The sequence below is a fragment of the Thalassophryne amazonica genome, chromosome 1 (genome assembly GCF_902500255.1).
Source record: "Thalassophryne amazonica chromosome 1, fThaAma1.1, whole genome shotgun sequence".
Taxonomy (NCBI): domain Eukaryota; kingdom Metazoa; phylum Chordata; class Actinopteri; order Batrachoidiformes; family Batrachoididae; genus Thalassophryne; species Thalassophryne amazonica.
Window position 1 is genome coordinate 48,264,917 of NC_047103.1, and position 21,136 is coordinate 48,286,052.

Consider the following 21,136-nt stretch of genomic DNA (forward strand, 5'->3'; position numbering starts at 1 on the left):
TCTAAACTCAGGACCAAATACAAAAAACATGGGAAGGTTGTTAAAGGCAAACATACTGGTAGACCAAGGAAGACATCAAAGCGTCAAGACAGAAAACTTAAAGCAATATGTCTCAAAAATCCAAAAATGCACAACAAAACAAATGAGGAACGAATGGGAGGAAACTGGAGTCAACGTCTATGACTGAACTGTAAGAAACCGCCTAAAGGAAATGGGATTTACATACAGAAAAGCTAAACAAAAGCCATCATTAACACCTAAACAGAATAAACAAGGTTACAATGGGCTAAGGAAAAGCAATCGTGGACTGTGGATGACTGGATGAAAGTGATATTCAGTGATGAATCTCAAATCTGCATTGGGCAAGGTGATGATGCTGGAAGTTTTGTTTGATGCTGTTCCAATGAGATTTATAAAGATGACTGCCTGAAGAGAACATCTAAATTTCCACAGTCATTGATGATATGGGGCTGCATGTCAGGTAAAGGCACTGGGGAGATGGCTGTCATTACATCATCAATAAATGCACAAGTTTACGTTGATATTTTGGACAATTGAAAGGATGTTTGGGGATGATGAAATCATTTTTCAAGATGATAATGCATCTTGCCATAGAGCAAAAACTGTGAAAACGTTCCTTGCAAAAAGACACATAGGGTCAATGTCAACGAGCAGATCTGATTTGATGCAGGTTTTAGTTTGGGGGATGGAAATTTACAGGGTGATTCCATAATTTTTGCCAGGGGTTGCACATACAAACTAACCTCTGTTATAGCAGGAGTAGAATTTCTTTAAATTCACAACATGAAAATTATCAAAAGGGCGAGTATATATATTATGTATATCTATTATGTAAATACGGACATGTGCAAGTATAGATATGGTCACTTTAAACCTGGGAAACATTTCATCAGTTTTTATTTACAGCACACTGCAGAAAATGTTTAGTTCATGACAAACCTGTCCACCACAGCATTTACAATCCTGCCTAATCTGTCGGATTCACAAAGCTCCTCTATCAGATCATTAGAACAGCCAGCAGGGAGCTCGAAATCACAGAGGGGATTGTTAATAACAGGCAGAGCCTTAAAAAAAAAAATCTTTTCACTGTGCATCACATTAAAATCTCACATTGTAATTCTGGAGGCTTCACACTGAGCACACCTCCTCCACATCAGTAAGATTGAAAATTATACATGGCTTATCTGGGGCAAGAAAATGAACCTTCAGACACAATTCAAGCGAACACTGAATTGCAGTTTGTGCATGCACTGCTGAATCACTGCTGACATGAAGGGGGACTCGTGGAGTAGGTGAGTCCGTCCACACAGTGCCACGTCAAGCGACATGAATTCAGAGGTGGTCCACGGCTCCAACATCGATTTATCAGCTTCAGAGTCTCATCTCTGCATTGAAACATGCTTCGATCAGGGCCGCATTGAAGTGAAGGACACAAACTGTATGCTATGTATCCACAAAAATACTCCGCGCTTTGTGCTGTCAGTTGATATAACGTCCAAGTCTTGTTGAAAATATTTACTAAAACACGTATCAGGTAAATTCTAAACATGAGTGAGTTCATGTTTATATTTCATTTTGCTCTTACTGCAGAAATCCTCTCAGCAAAGCAGGGGCGTGTTTATCTGGAGATGACGGTTTACTAAATGCACCTCGCGTGAGTTTCCTCTTTAGTTTCCTGACTCGTGGTTCTGCTCAGCAGCTGAGGAGCTTGATGAAAGCCCGTCTGAACTCGATGTTGAAGGTGGTGTAGATAACTGGGTTGAGGGCACTGTTGACGTAGCCCAGCCATGTGAACGCGCTGTAAAGCGCAGGTGGCACGTAGCATGTCCCGCAGTGAGTGTTCAGAACGTGAGTCACAAAGAATGGCAGCCAGCAGATGAGAAACACCCCTGGAGCAACGGGAGAGCAGAAAGAGAGCAAATGGGGGATGGAAATGTGATGAAACGACCAAGTGCAAAGTGGTTTGTAGATGGGGGGGGACAAATGTGCAAGAAAGTGTTTGTAGAGTAGATGAAATGTGGGAAGAAGTGTTGGAAAGTGTGAAGAAGGTGGGTAGAAGAAAATGAGTAGGTGGGGGGAGAGTTACTCACATGCAAGTAAATCATTTTTAGTTCCCAATTAAATTTCACTTGGTGTGGCTTCATGGGCACAGTGTGAAACTACTTACACTGAGCAGCCAATGTCTTATTCCGTATACGAGTGCGACAACAGCAGCATGAGCCAAAATTCAGTCAAAGTAATTGAGGGCACAGTGTGGCAGAAAAGTAACAGCCATTTGACTGAGATGCAGGTGTGTTTGTGTGCTGGACTGAGATCACTGTGGCTGTTTGCATCGCAGTTTTCAAGAACACCAGTGTAATGTAATCACACACCTCTAGTTGTGTTTTTGTGCCGTGGTGTTTAGCTGCAGAAGACCTACATCCACGTGGCTGATAATTATGATGTGTGGAAGCTATGACAGGAGGTGCAACATGTGGCCGTGTGCACGCTGAAGCCAGCCGGACTCCTTATTACAAGTGGATTTATTACAGCTCAGACAAACACACAGCACACAAAAACGAATGCGCTCACAGCATTACTCCAAGGCGAGCGTGCACAACAGATGGTCCAAATGTTTTATCAGTTTTGATTGTAAACAGCAGAAAACTCTGGGATGTTGCAGCAAATCAAAAGAAAATATGTCGTTATTAAATACACTCCACTCACCAAGTACAATGGCAAGCATCTGCGTGGCCTTCTTCTCCCGCGCATGCATGGTCCTGAATCGCTGGCTGCTGGGTGTTAATCGCAGTGCCGTGTGTGTCCGCCCATTGGACATGTCCTTCACCTCACAGCTGCTCCTGACAGGAGGCTGCTCATTCTGGGTGGTCTCCTCCACCTCCCCATCCCCTTGCTCCGTGCGGATGCAGGAGGCATGGCTCATGCTACAGTAGTTCTGAATGCTCACTGGTGGCAATATAGAGTTCTCTACAGGCCCCGTCTTTGGTCGTTGGTGCCACAGGCATACTGAATGCAGGCTGGATTTGGAAGGCCCTGAAGATTCCACAGCCTTCTGTTGGAACAAATAATGCATAACGGGGTTATTGGAAAGCGACATTATAAAAATGTTTAAAAGCTCTTAACATCCATTGCCAGTCACATATGGTGGGGGTTTCATGTTAAGCATCCCACAATTCTGTGTGCAGGCCAGACTGGACTACGGCTTGTCCACTCGATGAGTGTGTGTGTGTGTGGGGGGTGTGTGTGTGTGTGTGTGTGTGTGTGTGTGTGTGTGTAATGTCTCCTGCACTGGTCTGACTCTCCCTGTGGCAGCAGGGTTGTGCTTTGTGGTGTCATGTGTCCTGGATGACAACCACCCAGGCAGACAACCAGTCCATATTTGTGTTTCACTTTTGCAGTGCTAATAAATGAACATGTTATTGTAAATATATTTTTACAATAAGATATATAGTGAAACGTTTTGCCTCCAATGCAATTGTTGCAGTAACAAGCAAGATATGAAACTGGTAGAATAATCCTTTACTTATTGACTATTTATTGCGACACCACAGTTTTTGCTTGCAATTTCAGGCATGCAGAAAACTGCCTTCAACATAATATAATGGCAACATACACAGACGTGCATTTGAATTCAATGAATTCAGTGATTGTTGTCTATGGCGGCACCTGTGTCAATGTCAGTACAGTCAGGAGTGCAGATGAGACGGCACAGTCTTCACAGAATTTTTGGGGCACAGCAGCACTGTCATCTCTGACCGATATGTGGACAATTTGCAAAAGCCGTTTACACACTTGGAGTGGCTTCAAGTGGATCCTTGGAAAGATGCAGTTCTTGAGCATGACAATACTCATTTGCACACGAGTCGATAAAAACAGGACACACTGCAGCGGTTCCAATTTCAAGCGATCCTACCACACAGTCTGGCTCTCCTGCTCTCCAAGTTGTTCTGAAGCTGAAATAACACCTGAAGGGACATGTTACACTAATGATGCACCGGTGCAAACAGCTGTGCTGAGAGAAGACACCTGATTTCTTCACTGACTGGATGGAAAAACTTGCCCGGTGTTGATGGACGCGTGTGGAAAGGAAAGATGACTATGTGGAAAAGTAATGACAGCACCTGATTGAGAACATTCCAAACCTTAGGCAGATATATGATTCATGTGAGTATCTTGCTTGTTACTGAAATAATCAGGCGGCAGAACTTTTCAGCTGACCCTCAGATAATGATCGATACAGATATTGTTCCAGTATGTGAATAAACTTAAAATTATATCATAATTCCCAATTGTAGCATTACACAGCATATGGCAATGGAATTATGACATGTAATTTATGTTGGATTTTCATACCAAAAACTGCTTCAAAGTGATGAAGTATACAATAAAATTCTGATGACAACAGACGGCTACTATAGTTTTGGATCAGTCATAAATTTTGTTCACACCTCAGCAGTGACTGGGTCCTTGGCCTTTGAGCTTGAGAGGCACCTGGGGGGAGTTTAGGAGTCATGAGGTCACTGGACGGAGGTGTTTGGTGATGCCGATATCCTTTAGGGACCTGCGTCTGCCTGTCTTGATGTAAGGATGTGAGACTTGGGCGCTAACCAGTGACTTCAGGTGACGATGTACTCGGCGTCTTCAAAGGATCCTTGGATACTGCTACAATGAAGTTGTATCAAACGAGCGGTTATGAAGAGAGACTAAGATGAGGAGTATCACTTGCATTATGAGGGAATGTAAGCTTGGGCATTTTGGCCATGTGGCTTGTTTCTCTGTACATCATCCAGCATGCAGGTGTCTGAGTGCTGAGGACCCCAGTAGCTGGAGAGCACCGAGGGGGCACCCATGTTTCACCTGGCTGTGACAGATAAATAGATATTTACAGGTGTGGGACTGGACCGGTTGTCTGCCTGGGTGGTTGCCATCCAGGACCCAAGGCAGTTCTATGGTGTTGTGGATATGGCAAATCAGCAGCACCAGTGTGTGCTCCCAGAATCAGAAATAACTCAAAATTCAAGAAAATTAGTGAATGTTAGAAGTTCTCTTAAATTAGAGCTCTTGCTTGTCTCTACTGGTGGTTGGTTCTCACTGCGGTATTGTATCACTTCCTGTTCCGGAGCACAGCGGCGTTTTGCTGTATCTGTTAGCTGTTTAATCTGTGCAGTTAGATTGATCTAGTTAACTAGATAATGATTTGTTTCACAGTGTAATCTTCATGTGCCTTAACTAAAGCACTCCCTCTGCTGAATCACCTCTAAATTATTTACACATTATTCACTTTGTGTGTTTTTAGGAATCCGCTAGCTTAGCGCAGCTACTAGCTCTTAGCCGGTTTAGCATGGTGGCTTCTCCTGTCTCTCCCGCACTTTTCTGCTCTGGGTGTGAAATGTTTAGTTATTCCTCGGCCTCCTTTAGCAGTAATGGCACTTGTAATAAGTGTAGCTTATTCGTAGCTTTGGAGGCCAGGCTGGGCGAATTGGAGACTCGGCTCCACACCATGGAAAATTCTACAGCTAGCCAGGCCCCTGTAGTCGGTGCGGACCAAGGTAGCTTAGCCGCCGTTAGTTTCCCTCTGGCAGATCCTGAGCAGCCGGGAAAGCAGGCCGACTGGGTGACTGTGAGGAGGAAGCGTAGTTCTAAACAGAAGCCCCGTGTACACCGCCAACCCGTTCACATTTCTAACCGTTTTTCCCCACTCGACGACACACCCGCCGAGGATCAAACTCTGGTTATTGGCGACTCTGTTTTGAGAAATGTGAAGTTAGCGACACCAGCAACCATAGTCAGTTGTCTTCCAGGGGCCAGAGCAGGCGACATTGAAGGAAATTTGAAACTGCTGGCTAAGGCTAAGCGTAAATTTGGTAAGATTGTAATTCACGTCGGCAGTAATGACACCCGGTTATGCCAATCGGAGGTCACTAAAATTAACATTGAATCGGTGTGTAACTTTGCAAAAACAATGTCGGACTCTATAGTTTTCTCTGGGCCCCTCCCCAATCGGACCGGGAGTGACATGTTTAGCCGCATGTTCTCCTTGAATTGCTGGCTGTCTGAGTGGTGTCCAAAAAATGAGGTGGGCTTCATAGATAATTGGCAAAGCTTCTGGGGAAAACCTGGTCTTCTTAGGAGAGACGGCATCCATCCCACTTTGGATGGAGCAGCTCTCATTTCTAGAAATCTGGCCAATTTTCTTAAATCCTCCAAACCGTGACTATCCAGGGTTGGGACCAGGAAGCAGAGTTGTAGTCTTACACACCTCTCTACAGCTTCTCTCCCGCTGCCATCCCCTCATTACCCCATCCCCGTAGAGACGGTGCCTGCTCCCAGACCACCAATAACCAGCAAAAATCTATTTAAGCATAAAAATTAAAAAAGAAAAAATAATATAGCACCTTCAACTGCACCACAGACTAAAACAGTTAAATGTGGTCTATTAAACATTAGGTCTCTCTCTTCTAAGTCCCTGTTAGTAAATGATATAATAATTGATCAACATATTGATTTATTCTGCCTTACAGAAACCTGGTTACAGCAGGATGAATATGTTAGTTTAAATGAGTCAACACCCCCGAGTCACACTAACTGCCAGAATGCTCGTAGCACGGGCCGAGGCGGAGGATTAGCAGCAATCTTCCATTCCAGCTTATTAATTAATCAAAAACCCAGACAGAGCTTTAATTCATTTGAAAGCTTGACTCTTAGTCTTGTCCATCCAAATTGGAAGTCCCAAAAACCAGTTTTATTTGTTATTATCTATCGTCCACCTGGTCGTTACTGTGAGTTTCTCTGTGAATTTTCAGACCTTTTGTCTGACTTAGTGCTTAGCTCAGATAAGATAATTATAGTGGGCAATTTTAACATCCACACAGATACTGACAATGACAGCCTCAACACTGCATTTAATCTATTATTAGACTCAATTGGCTTTGCTCAAAATGTAAATGAGTCCACCCACCACTTTAATCATATCTTAGATCTTGTTCTGACTTATGGTATGGAAATTGAAGACTTAACAGTATTCCCTGAAAACTCCCTTCTGTCTGATCATTTCTTAATAACATTTACATTTACTCTGATGGACTACACAGCAGTGGGGAATAAGTTTCATTACACTAGAAGTCTTTCAGAAAGCACTGTAACTAGGTTTAAGGATATGATTCCTTCTTTATGTTCTCTAATGCCATATACCAACACAGTGCAGAGTAGCTACCTAAACTATGTAAGTGAGATAGAGTATCTCGTCAGTAGTTTTACATCCTCATTGAAGACAACTTTGGATGCTGTAGCTCCTCTGAAAAAGAGAGCTTTAAATCAGAAGTGCCTGACTCTGTGGTATAACTCACAAACTCGCAGCTTAAAGCAGATAACCCGTAAGTTGGAGAGGAAATGGCATCTCACTAATTTAGAAGATCTTCACTTAGCCTGGAAAAAGAGTCTGTTGCTCTATAAAAAAGCCCTCCGTAAAGCTAGGACATCTTTCTACTCATCACTAATTGAAGAAAATAAGAACAACCCCAGGTTTCTTTTCAGCACTGTAGCCAGGCTGACAAAGAGTCAGAGCTCTATTGAGCCGAGTATTCCTTTAACTTTAACTAGTAATGACTTCATGACTTTCTTTGCTAATAAAATTTTAACTATTAGAGAAAAAATTACTCATAACCATCCCAAAGACATATCGTTATCTTTGGCTGCTTTCAGTGATGCCGGTATTTGGTTAGACTCTTTCTCTCCGATTGTTCTGTCTGAGTTATTTTCATTAGTTACCTCATCCAAACCATCAACATGTCTATTAGACCCCATTCCTACCAGGCTGCTCAAGGAAGCCCTACCATTATTTAATGCTTCGATCTTAAATATGATCAATCTATCTTTATTAGTTGGCTATGTACCACGGGCTTTTAAGGTGGCAGTAATTAAACCATTACTTAAAAAGCCATCACTTGACCCAGCTATCTTAGCTAATTATAGGCCAATCTCCAACCTTCCTTTTCTCTCAAAAATTCTTGAAAGGGTAGTTGTAAAACAGCTAACTGATCATCTGCAGAGGAATGGTCTATTTGAAGAGTTTCAGTCAGATTTTAGAATTCATCATAGTACAGAAACAGCATTAGTGAAGGTTACAAATGATCTTCTTATGGCCTCAGACAGTGGACTCATCTCTGTGCTTGTTCTGTTAGACCTCAGTGCTGCTTTTGATACTGTTGACCATAAAATTTTATTACAGAGATTAGAGCATGCATAGGTATTAAAGGCACTGCGCTGCGGTGGTTTGATTCATATTTATCTAATAGATTACAATTTGTTCATGTAAATGGGGAATCTTCTTCACAGACTAAGGTTAATTATGGAGTTCCACAAGGTTCAGTGCTAGGACCAATTTTATTAATTTTATACATGCTTCCCTTAGGCAGTATTATTAGACGGCATTGCTTAAATTTTCATTGTTACGCAGATGATACCCAGCTTTATCTATCCATGAAGCCAGAGGACACACACCAATTAGCTAAACTGCAGGATTGTCTTACAGACATAAAGACATGGATGACCTCTAATTTCCTGCTTTTAAACTCAGATAAAACTGAAGTTATTGTACTTGGCCCCACAAATCTTAGAAACATGGTGTCTAACCAGATCCTTACTCTGGATGGCATTACCCTGACCTCTAGTAATACTGTGAGAAATCTTGGAGTCATTTTTTATCAGGATATATCATTCAATGCGCATATTAAACAAATATGTAGGACTGCTTTTTTGCATTTACGCAATATCTCTAAAATTAGAAAGGTCTTGTCTCAGAGTGATGCTGAAAAACTAATTCATGCATTTATTTCCTCTAGGCTGGACTATTGTAATTCATTATTATCAGGTTGTCCTAAAAGTTCCCTGAAAAGCCTTCAGTTAATTCAAAATGCTGCAGCTAGAGTACTAACGGGGACTAGAAGGAGAGAGCATATCTCACCCATATTGGCCTCTCTTCATTGGCTTCCTGTTAATTCTAGAATAGAATTTAAAATTCTTCTTCTTACTTATAAGGTTTTGAATAATCAGGTCCCATCTTATCTTAGGGACCTCATAGTACCATATCACCCCAATAGAGCACTTCGCTCTCAGACTGCAGGCTTACTTGTAGTTCCTAGGGTTTGTAAGAGTACAATGGGAGGCAGAGCCTTCAACTTTCAGGCTCCTCTCCTGTGGAACCAGCTCCCAATTCAGATCAGGGAGACAGACACCCTCTCTACTTTTAAGATTAGGCTTAAAACTTTCCTTTTTGCTAAAGCTTATAGTTAGGGCTGGATCAGGTGACCCTGAACCATCCCTTAGTTATGCTGCTATAGACTTAGACCGCTGGGGGGTTCCCATGATGCACTGAGTGTTTCTTTCTCTTTTTGCTCTGTATGCACCACTCTGCGTTTAATCATTGGTGACTGATCTCTGCTCCCCTCCACAGCATGTCTTTTTCCTGGTTCTCTCCCTCAGCCCCAACCAGTCCCAGCAGAAGACTGCCCCTCCCTGAGCCTGGTTCTGCTGGAGGTTTCTTCCTGTTAAAAGGGAGTTTTTCCTTCCCACTGTCGCCAAGTGCTTGCTCACAGGGGGTCATTTTGACCGTTGGGGTTTTTACGTAATTATTGTATGGCCTTGCCTTACAATATAAAGTGCCTTGGGGCAACTGTTTGTTGTGATTTGGCGCTATATAAATAAAATTGATTGAATTGATTGAAATCACTTGAACAGACCACTTACGAACAAATCAGTTTGTATGAGTTGTTCTTGCATGAGTTTCAAAGTTCTGATACACAGGTCTCCAAAATGTTCCAAACCAGTGTTTCAGGTTTGTCATCACTAATTTACAGTAGCGATGAAAAGTTTCAGGATCATCCTCAGACACATCTTTTATCTATTCTTTAATTTTGGTTTCACTTTCTTGTTCTGTTGTATATTTCATCCTGTATTTGATTTGTTCTGTCTGTTATGCAGCTGTGCTAATGAACACTACATAAGACTGTAAATAAATATTTTCATCTGCAAGAAACCTGTGTATGCATCCCTTATCTGGATCCTAATTCAACCCGACAGCTGAGAAATAGGCTTCTAGATGGCTGCCATGCTAACCAAGAAAACCATTGTGAGACTTTCTCCTTACTCAGTAAATACACAACAGATTAGGACAATTGATGGCTCATTTGAGGGTTTTCTTTTTGCAGAATAAATGTGCATGCCATCAGCAAATGGCCTTTCAGCACCCCAGTGTGTGCTCAGTCTAAGATAACATCTGACATAACTATCAAATCTTCATCAATCATTTAAATGAATGGGAAAGTGTTTCCAAACTTTTGACTGGAAGTGTAGATAGACAGATAGATAAAAATAACTACTGAACACTACACTGTAAATTGTGATTTTGTCTGTTATCTTAACATATTATTTTATGTCATTAAGACACATGATTACTGAGGTTGTTATAATAACATGAAATTATTAGTTAAAAACGTCTCAACGACAAAATAAATGCTAATTTGAAAATCCAGGCCCAACTGAATTAGAAATGTAAGTCAACTTGACTTTGGGGATAAAAACGCCTGCGTCATCATGCTTTTCTTGAAATGCATTGTGGGAATGCAGCTGCGGGCGGGTGAACATGTGCTCCTTTCCTCCCTTCCTCCACTTTGGACGCAGGTTGGAGGGCATCGTCGACCGCATGTTTCTTCGGAGGTAAAACTTTCACTCTGTGAAATTAATCAATTTAATTTAAGTGTGTGTGTGTGTGTGTGTGTGTGTGTGTGTGTGTGTGTGTGTGTGTGTGTGTGTGTGTGTGTGTGTGTGTGTGTGCAAATTCAAATCACAACCAAGCAGGTCAATCAATTAATAAATCCAAGTCAAGTTAACTGACACAAAAGGTTTACACAACTTACAGTTTTAATTAAAATGAAACAGATTTGCTAGTTCAGACAACTACACTAAATAGTTAAATCAACTGACAAATCCAAGTCAACTTAACTGAAACAAAAGGTTTATAAAACTGACCATTTCATATTCAAACAACTACCTGAATGAGTTAAATCAATTATGAAAGATAAATCAACCCAAACTAACGCAGGTGTTTAACCAACAAGGAATATCTAACCTAGATAACAACTTATTTTCTTTCACTTAACTTGAAATTTTAAGGCAGCCCTTTCACTCGTATTTTTAAGTTGAAACGACACGTTAGATTTTACAGTGTACTTTTCTCAGTAAATATATTTCTTAAAGGTGCTATTGACAAGACGTTTTCATGAAATGTTGGTAACAACCCAAGTAATCCACACATACTCTACAAGAAAAATCAAACCATAGATGCCCATAAATTCTGTATAATCATGTGAAATGACACAGGGAAAAGTATTGAACACCAGAGGAATGGGAGGTGCAAACAATGCACGGAAAGCCAAAACACCAGCTGAAATCTATCAGTAATGACAAAGCAATCCTGCCCCTTGTCAATGCAAATTAATATCAGCTGGTTCAGTCTCAACTGATGGCTTATAAAAAGGTGTCTCTACCAAGGTGTCACACAAGAAACATCTCATGATGGGAAAAAGCAAAGAGCTCTCTCAAGATCTTTCCAACCTTATTGTTGCAAAACATACTGATAACACTAGTTACAGAAGGATTTCTTGTGAATGTTCCAGTGAGCACTACATGCCCATAATCTGAAAGTGGAAAGAACATCATTGCTTCATAAACTGGCCACAGCCAGCTGTTTCTTACAAGATTGCTGACACAGATGTGAAAGGAAGTATCAGAAGTGTTGTCCAAGAGCCAAGGATCCCTTTTGGAGAGCAAATGAACAATTGTTTCAAAGATAACAATAAGTAATGCTCTCAACCACCACAGCCTGTATGCATGCTCACCAAAAAAGACTCCATTGCTGAAGAAAAAACATGTTGAAGCTTGTTTAAAGTTTGCTGGACAACATTTAGACAAGCCTGTGAAATGCTGGGAGAATACAGTCTGGTCAGATTAGATCAAAATTTAACTCTTTGAGTGCCATAATACACACTATAAATGGCACATCACCCCAAAATCACCACACCAACTGTGAAGACTGGAGGTGGGAACATCATGGTGTGGGGCTGTTTTTCAGCAGATGACACAGGCAAACTCTCAACTGGTTTCAAAGAATGAAAGTAAAGCTGCTAGAATGGCCCAGACAATGACCTGACTTAAATCCAATAGAAAATCTGTAGAAAGAACTAAAGATCAGAGTTCATAGAAGAGGTTCACGGAACCTTCAAAATTTGAAGACTGTTTGTGTGGAAGAATGGGCCAAAATCACACCTGAGCAATGTATGCGACTAGTTTCTCCATTAAGGAGGCGTCTCGAATCTGTCATTACAAGAAAGGATTTTGTATGAAGTATTAAATAAATTTCAGTGAACGTGTTCAAAATGTCATTCCATTTGATTGCACATAACTTAATTTCTATACTTAATTGTTTTGGTTTCTTTGCCTCTATAGATTTCTTGTACTGTTATTGACATCTGGTGAATATTTCATTTCAGTAGAAAATTTAGAAATATTTACTGAGAAAAATGGTGACGTGTTAAGGCCCAGTCACACGGCACTTAACCAAGGGCAATGAAGCCCAAAAGAAACAAAAAAATCTGGACTTTCGTTGCCTTTCGTTGGCATTGTTTAACTTTTGTACAGCTTAGTTCCTGCAGCTGGTGCTTCATCGGGATTTTGAAACTGTCGAAAAATTTGAACGAATGCCGCCAAAAACCTCAATTTGTAAAAAATTGTTGTGGCTGGGGTGCCTGGCGTGCCTGGCTGCCTTTTGTTTCTGTCTTCTGTTTCTGTCTTTTGTTTTTCCTTCCAGGTGGTACGCGTTTAGGACTGAGTGGCTGTGTGGCTGAGTTATTAGGACCTCACCCTGATCACCTGAGGCTGATCATGTGCAGCTCGTCACGACTCACAGCTGTGGTGCATCTACACGGATTGGAGCATGGTGGCATTTAAGTCTGGAGTACACAGTGTGTATTTGCCAGAGACTCGACCTTGTGACCAGATGGGTGAGATCGTCGTCTTGAGAGCCATCTCATCATTATGGATGCAGAGACTGTCCAGGTTTGATGCCATGGTCTGTGAAAGAGGAGGGGGTGAGGTCTCACGCTCGTCAGCACACTTCCTGAGGTACGTTAGGTTTTGTGACTAACATAAGTACAGTCAGTAAATGTGGTGTCCCTCACACCTTATTATATTGAGCTGTTATGTTAGTCGTTTAATCAGCTTCCACTGCAGTTGAGAATGTGAACTGGGTGTTCCATGCCTGCAGGGTGGGAAGCTGATTAGTGATTAAGCCAGGAAGTGTTTGCTGTTTATGTACACCTTTGAGTGGTCTCTCTGTGTGTGGAGTGTGGACTCACATGATGGTTTCTTCTTTCACAGACTCGGTTTGTCGCGGCCACCTGGGGGGTGTCGGCGGGGTCCTTGGGTCCGAACTGGTTCTGGCTCCAGACCGTTTGTGCTGCTAGGAGCGCACCGCTAATCCACCTCGCCAGACCGCGCACTTATGTGTTTGTACTTTTATCACATCACTGTTATGTCATTAAATTTTGTTATCCTTTGTACCGTGCTCTGCTTATTTCATACTGGGTCCTTCAAACGCTGGTCGGTTCTCCGTCCTGCGTCCGACACATAACAGTAGTCTCTGGCCAAACATCATGGACCCAGTGGTAGCAGAGACGGTACCGCACTGGGAAGGTGGCAACAGACGTTCAGAAGTTATCCGGATCAGTTGCGGGTGCTCTCCGCCTGGATGGTGCGTGTCGAAGAACCCATTACCGAATACTGATTTGTGCTCTCTTGCAGCCATGTTCCTGTGTTTGTTGCCTTATCCGTGGGTCGTGGTGGAGTGTGACTGGCGACGGCTTCGCGTCACACTCCGACCGGATAAGAGGTATAACGGGAGCTGCATGAGTGGGTCTGTAATGGGTGAACGCGCACAGCGGAGCTCTGTGGCACGGGTCGCTGAGCTTCCTGTGTTACAGTTGTAGCCCCGTTTCCCCGGGTGAAGATAACTACTGCGTCTGTTGTGTCAGCTCCGGCGTAATTTAGTTGAAGCACATTTTTGGTTGTGTGTTACACATAGCTGCGCGCAGGAAAAGCAGCATGAGTTGTTTTTCTCTGTTACCAAAGGGGTTTTTATTTTCAGCACTTTGGCTCCCACTGTTGGTAACTGAGTCACATTACCGTTAATGCTCTTAAGGTGGAACAGGTGTGTTCCATTTGTTTGAGCTTAACGGTATACATCACTTATTAGTTTTGTGTTGGTTCATTTTTTGTGGGTGTTTTTTGAGTTGGTTTTTGTGTGGGATTTTTTACACTATTAGTGTTCTGGGGTCGTGCCCTTGCAGGCTGTCTGGAGCATCAAAAGGACCCAGTTAACTTTATGTTAGTCTGTTAGTCTTTATTTTTATTTCACCTCCCAGGGTTTGATGGGACGGTCCTCTGGGGGGTGATGGGGGGGTAATTGGGTTGTTTTTTCTTTTTTCTTTTTTTTGTTTTTGTTGTGCCCTCTCTTCTCCTCTGGCTCCAGCCATGTGAGCCGTACGTGTCGGCGTTGCTGGAGTGGTGCAGTTTGGTTGTGCTGGGCGTTTCCCAGGTAACCTCTGCACCCGGGAGGGGGGGGGGGGGTTTGGGGTATTTTCTTTTTATTCCCTCTCTTCTCCTCTGGCTCCAGCCGTGTGAGCCGTAGGTTGTCGGCGTTGCTGGAGTGGTGCAGTTTGGTTATGCTGGGCGTTTCCCAGGTAACCTCTGCACCTGGGGGGGGGGGGGGGTTCGGGGTGTTGTTGTTTTTTTTTTGTTGATTCCCTGTTCCACCTCCGGCTTCAGCGCGCCTATGAGCCGTCTGCCATCGGCGTGGCTGAGGTTTGGGGCAGTGGAATATACCCGCAGCTGGTGGCTGGTTTGGAAGTTGGAGGGGTGGCGCCGTTTTGTGCCGTCTGCCATAACCGCTGTTCCACTCCTCCCGGTTGACTTCTGGGGTATAGTCATAGTTGGTGATGCTGGACGTGCTTCCAGTTTCCACTGCGCCGAGGGGGTGGGGTTGGGGTTGTTTTGTTTGTATGTTTTTTTTTTCTTTTTTTCCTTTTGTTTTTCCCCCCAGTTTCCGCCATCAGGGTGTGACTGTGGTGTCCTCTGGGGGGGAAAGGGCTGTGGGTCCATCTAGCCATAGACGGCCGGGGCTGGGTCCGTTGGTCATGAGGGGGGGCGTCTCCTGGGGTTGATGGAACGGTCCTCTGGGAGGTGCTGGGAGTCCCCATGGGTGACTTTGGATCCCAGAGGGACCTCGGCTGTGGTTATTACTCCTGGAGCTGGCGGGATGTCCTCTAGGGGGTGTTGGTCCCTACATGTCGTCGGGGGGGGGGGGGGGGGGGGGTTAGCGTTTTTTATTTGTAAGTTTAAGTTTGGGTTGTGTTTTTCTTTTCTCCTCTTCCCGGGGATTGATGGGACGGTCCCCTGGGGAGGGGGGGGGGGGGTGGTTTGGTTGTTTGTGTTTGTCTTTTTTGTTTTATGACTACAGACTTTAAACATGGTTGGACAAAGGCTGACCGTACAGGTTTAAGAACTCCTGGCCACACCTGTGCAAATCGATTGACAGAAACAAAGGCAAAGATGCAGTCAGAGGAGAAGACGTCAACCGTTCTGTTAGATGAAGATTCTGTTGGAAGATGAATGCAGATACGGGTTCCAGCCATGGTCCCTGGAGGGGGGTGTTTCTCCTGGGCCAGGTTTGTGTGGTTGCCGGGAGACTTCCCGTGAGGGTGGGGTGCTATTGTGGCTGGGGTGCCTGGCGTGCCTGGCTGCCTTTTGTTTCTGTCTTCTGTTTCTGTCTTTTGTTTTTCCTTCCAGGTGGTACGCGTTTAGGACTGAGTGGCTGTGTGGCTGAGTTATTAGGACCTCACCCTGATCACCTGAGGCTGATCATGTGCAGCTCGTCAGGCCTCACAGCTGTGGTGCATCTACACGGATTGGAGCATGGTGGCATTTAAGTCTGGAGTACACAGTGTGTATTTGCCAGAGACTCGACCTTGTGACCAGACGGGTGAGATCGTCATCTTGAGAGCCATCTCATCATTATGGATACAGAGACCGTCCAGGTTTGATGCCATGGTCTGTGAAAGAGGAGGGGGTGAGGTCTCACGCTTGTCAGCACACTTCCTGAGGTACGTTAGGTTTTGTGACTAACATAAGTACAGTCGGTAAATGTGGTGTCCCTCACACCTTATTATATTGAGCTGTTATGTTAGTCGTTTAATCAGCTTCCACTGCAGTTGAGAATGTGAACTGGGTGTTCCATGCCTGCAGGGTGGGAAGCTGATTAGTGATTAAGCCAGGAAGTGTTTGCTGTTTATGTACACCTTTGAGTGGTCTCTCTGTGTGTGGAGTGTGGACTCACATGATGGTTTCTTCTTTCACAGACTCGGTTTGTCGCGGCCACCTGGGGGGTGTCGGCGGGGTCCTTGGGTCCGAACTGGTTCTGGCTCCGGACCGTTTGTGCTGCTAGGAGCGCACCGCTAATCCACCTCGCCAGACCGCACACTTATCCTCTTGCTTGCCTCTACTGGTGGTTGGCTCTCACTGCGGTATTGTATCACTTCCTGTTCCGGAGCACAGCGGTGTTTTTCTGTATCTGTTAGCTGTTTAATCTGTGCAGTTAGATTGGTCTAGTTATCTAGATTACGATTTGTTTCCCAGTGTAATCTTTACGTGCCTTAACTAAAGCACCCCTTCTGCTGAATCACCTCTAAATTATTTACACATTATTCACTTTGCGTGTTTTTAGGAATCCGCTAGCTTAGCGTAGCTACTAGCTCTTAGCCGATTTAGCATGGCGGCTTCTCCTGTCTCTCCCACACTTTTCTGCTCTGGGTGTGAAATGTTTAGTTATTCCTCGGCCTCCTTTAGCAGTAATGGTACTTGTAATAAGTGTAGCTTATTCGTAGCTTTGGAGGCCAGGCTGGGCGAATTGGAGACTCGGCTCCGCACCGTGGAAAATTCTACAGCTAGCAAGGCCCCTGTAGTCGGTGCGGACCAAGGTAGCTTAGCCGCCGTTAGTTCCCCCCTGGCAGATCCCGAGCAGCCGGGAAAGCAGGCTGACTGGGTGACTGTGAGGAGGAAGCGTAGCCCTAAACAGAAGCCCCGTGTACACCGCCAACCCGTTCACATCTCTAACCGTTTTTCCCCACTCGACGACACACCCGCCGAGGATCAAACTCTGGTTATTGGCGACTCTGTTTTGAGAAATGTGAAGTTAGCGACACCAGCAACCATAGTCAATTGTCTTCCGGGGGCCAGAGCAGGCGACATTGAAGGAAATTTGAAACTGCTGGCTAAGGCTAAGCGTAAATTTGGTAAGATTGTAATTCACGTCGGCAGTAATGACACCCGGTTACGCCAATCGGAGGTCACTAAAATTAACATTAAATCGGTGTGTAACTTTGCAAAAACAATGTCGGACTCTGTAGTTTTCTCTGGACCCCTCCCCAATCGGACCGGGAGTGACATGTTTAGCCGCATGTTCTCCTTGAATTGCTGGCTGTCTGAGTGGTGTCCAAAAAATGAGGTGGGCTTCATAGATAATTGGCAAAGCTTCTGGGGAAAACCTGGTCTTGTTAGGAGAGACGGCATCCATCCCACTTTGGATGGAGCAGCTCTCATTTCTAGAAATCTGGCCAATTTTCTTAAATCCTCCAAACCGTGACTATCCAGGGTTGGGACCAGGAAGCAGAGTTGTAGTCTTACACACCTCTCTGCAGCTTCTCTCCCACTGCCATCCCCTCATTACCCCATCCCCGTAGAGACGGTGCCTGCTCCCAGACTACCAATAACCAGCAAAAATCTATTTAAGCATAAAAATTCAAAAAGAAAAAATAATATAGCACCTTCAACTGCACCACAGACTAAAACAGTTAAATGTGGTCTATTAAACATTAGGTCTCTCTCTTCTAAGTCCCTGTTGGTAAATGATATAATAATTGATCAACATATTGATTTATTCTGCCTAACAGAAACCTGGTTACAGCAGGATGAATATGTTAGTTTAAATGAGTCAACACCCCCGAGTCACACTAACTGTCAGAATGCTCGTAGCACGGGCCGGGGTGGAGGATTAGCAGCAATCTTCCATTCCAGCTTATTAATTAATCAAAAACCCAGACAGAGCTTTAATTCATTTGAAAGCTTGTCTCTTAGCCTTGTCCATCCAAATTGGAAGTCCCAAAAACCAGTTTTATTTGTTATTATCTATCGTCCACCTGGTCGTTACTGTGAGTTTCTCTGTGAATTTTCAGACCTTTTGTCTGACTTAGTGCCTAGCTCAGATAAGATAATTATAGTGGGCGATTTTAACATCCACACAGATGCTGAGAATGACAGCCTCAACACTGCATTTAATCTATTATTAGACTCTATTGGCTTTGCTCAAAAAGTAAATGAGTCCACCCACCACTTTAATCATATCTTAGATCTTGTTCTGACTTATGGTATGGAAATAGAAGACTTAACAGTATTCCCTGAAAACTCCCTTCTGTCTGATCATTTCTTAATAACATTTACATTTACTCTGATGGACTACCCAGCAGTGGGGAATAAGTTTCATTACACTAGAAGTCTTTCAGAAAGCGCTGTAACTAGGTTTAAGGATATGATTCCTTCTTTATGTTCTCTAATGCCATATACCAACACAGTGCAGAGTAGCTACCTAAACTCTGTAAGGGAGATAGAGTATCTCGTCAATAGTTTTACATCCTCATTGAAGACAACTTTGGATGCTGTAGCTCCTCTGAAAAAGAGAGCTTTAAATCAGAAGTGTCTGACTCCGTGGTATAACTCACAAACGTTGGAGAGGAAATGGCGTCTCACTAATTTAGAAGATCTTCACTTAGCCTGGAAAAAGAGTCTGTTGCTCTATAAAAAAGCCCTCCGTAAAGCTAGGACATCTTTCTACTCATCACTAATTGAAGAAAATAAGAACAACCCCAGGTTTCTTTTCAGCACTGTAGCCAGGCTGACAAAGAGTCAGAGCTCTATTGAGCTGAGTATTCCATTAACTTTAACTAGTAATGACTTCATGACTTTCTTTGCTAACAAAATTTTAACTATTAGAGATAAAATTACTCATAACCATCCCAAAGACGTATCGTTATCTTTGGCTGCTTTCAGTGATGCCGGTATTTGGTTAGACTCTTTCTCTCCGATTGTTCTGTCTGAGTTATTCTCATTAGTTACTTCATCCAAACCATCAACATGTTTATTAGACCCCATTCCTACCAGGCTGCTCAAGGAAGCCCTACCATTATTTAATGCTTCGATCTTAAATATGATCAATCTATCTTTGTTAGTTGGCTATGTACCACAGGCTTTTAAGGTGGCAGTAATTAAACCATTACTTAAAAAGCCATCACTTGACCCAGCTATCTTAGCTAATTATAGGCCAATCTCCAACCTTCCTTTTCTCTCAAAAATTCTTGAAAGGGTAGTTGTAAAACAGCTAACTGATCATCTGCAGAGGAATGGTCTATTTGAAGAGTTTCAGTCAGGTTTTAGAATTCATCATAGTACAGAAACAGCATTAGTGAAGGTTACAAATGATCTTCTTATGGCCTCGGACAGTGGACTCATCTCTGTGCTTGTTCTGTTAGACCTCAGTGCTGCTTTTGATACTGTTGACCATAAAATTTTATTACAGAGATTAGAGCATGCCATAGGTATTAAAGGCACTGCGCTGCGGTGGTTTGAATCATATTTGTCTAATAGATTACAATTTGTTCATGTAAATGGGGAATCTTCTTCACAGACTAAAGTTAATTATGGAGTTCCACAAGGTTCTGTGCTAGGACCAATTTTATTCACTTTATACATGCTTCCCTTAGGCAGTATTATTAGATGGTATTGCTTAAATTTTCATTGTTACGCAGATGATACCCAGCTTTATCTATCCATGAAGCCAGAGGACACACACCAATTAGCTAAACTGCAGGATTGTCTTACAGACATAAAGACATGGATGACCTCTAATTTCCTGCTTTTAAACTCAGATAAAACTGAAGTTATTGTACTTGGCCCCACAAATCTTAGAAACATGGTGTCTAACCAGATCCTTACTCTGGATGGCATTACCCTGACCTCTAGTAATACTGTGAGAAATCTTGGAGTCATTTTTGATCAGGATATGTCATTCAAAGCGCATATTAAACAAATATGTAGGACTGCCTTTTTGCATTTACGCAATATCTCTAAAATCAGAAAGGTCTTGTCTCAGAGTGATGCTGAAAAACTAATTCATGCATTTATTTCCTCTAGGCTGGACTATTGTAATTCATTATTATCAGGTTGTCCTAAAAGTTCCCTAAAAAGCCTTCAGTTAATTCAAAATGCTGCAGCTAGAGTACTGACGGGGACTAGAAGGAGAGAGCATATCTCACCCATATTGGCCTCTCTTCATTGGCTTCCTGTTAATTCTAGAATAGAATTTAAAATTCTTCTTCTTACTTATAAGGTTTTGAATAATCAGGTCCCATCTTATCTTAGGGACCTCGTAGTACCATATCACCCCAATAGAGCGCTTCGCTCTCAGACTGCAGGCTTACTTGTAGTTCCTAGGGTTTGTAAGAGTAGAATGGGAGGCAGAGCCTTCAGCTTTCAGGCTCCTCTCCTGTGGAACCAGCTCCCAATTCAGATCAGGGAGACAGACACCCTCTCTACTTTTAAGATTAGGCTTAAAACTTTCCTTTTTGCTAAAGCTTATAGTTAGGGCTGGATCAGGTGACCCTGAACCATCCCTTAGTTATGCTGCTATAGACGTAGACTGCTGGGGGGTTCCCATGATGCACTGTTTCTTTCTCTTTTTGCTCTGTATGCACCACTCTGCATTTAATCATTAGTGATCGATCTCTGCTCCCCTCCACAGCATGTCTTTTTCCTGGTTCTCTCCCTCAGCCCCAACCAGTCCCAGCAGAAGACTGCCCCTCCCTGAGCCTGGTTCTGCTGGAGGTTTCTTCCTGTTAAAAGGGAGTTTTTTCCTTCCCACTGTAGCCAAGTGCTTGCTCACAGGGGGTCGTTTTGACCG

The 21,136-nt window shown here is 43.3% G+C and overlaps 1 protein-coding gene across 1 annotated transcript in view; it reads right to left on the reverse strand.

Annotated features, from left to right (window-relative positions):
- Positions 1–1,637: 1,637 nt before the first annotated feature.
- The window catches only part of drd3 (dopamine receptor D3), a 156,759-nt gene continuing 137,260 nt past the window's right edge, over positions 1,638–21,136 (reverse strand). Inside the window, exons 7-8 of the mRNA XM_034169444.1 lie at positions 2,728–3,073; positions 1,638–1,910 (exon numbers count right to left, since the gene is read on the reverse strand). Coding sequence (XP_034025335.1) covers positions 1,714–1,910; positions 2,728–3,073 — 543 coding nt within the window. The 3' untranslated portion in view covers positions 1,638–1,713. The remainder of the gene's footprint in view (positions 1,911–2,727; positions 3,074–21,136) is intronic.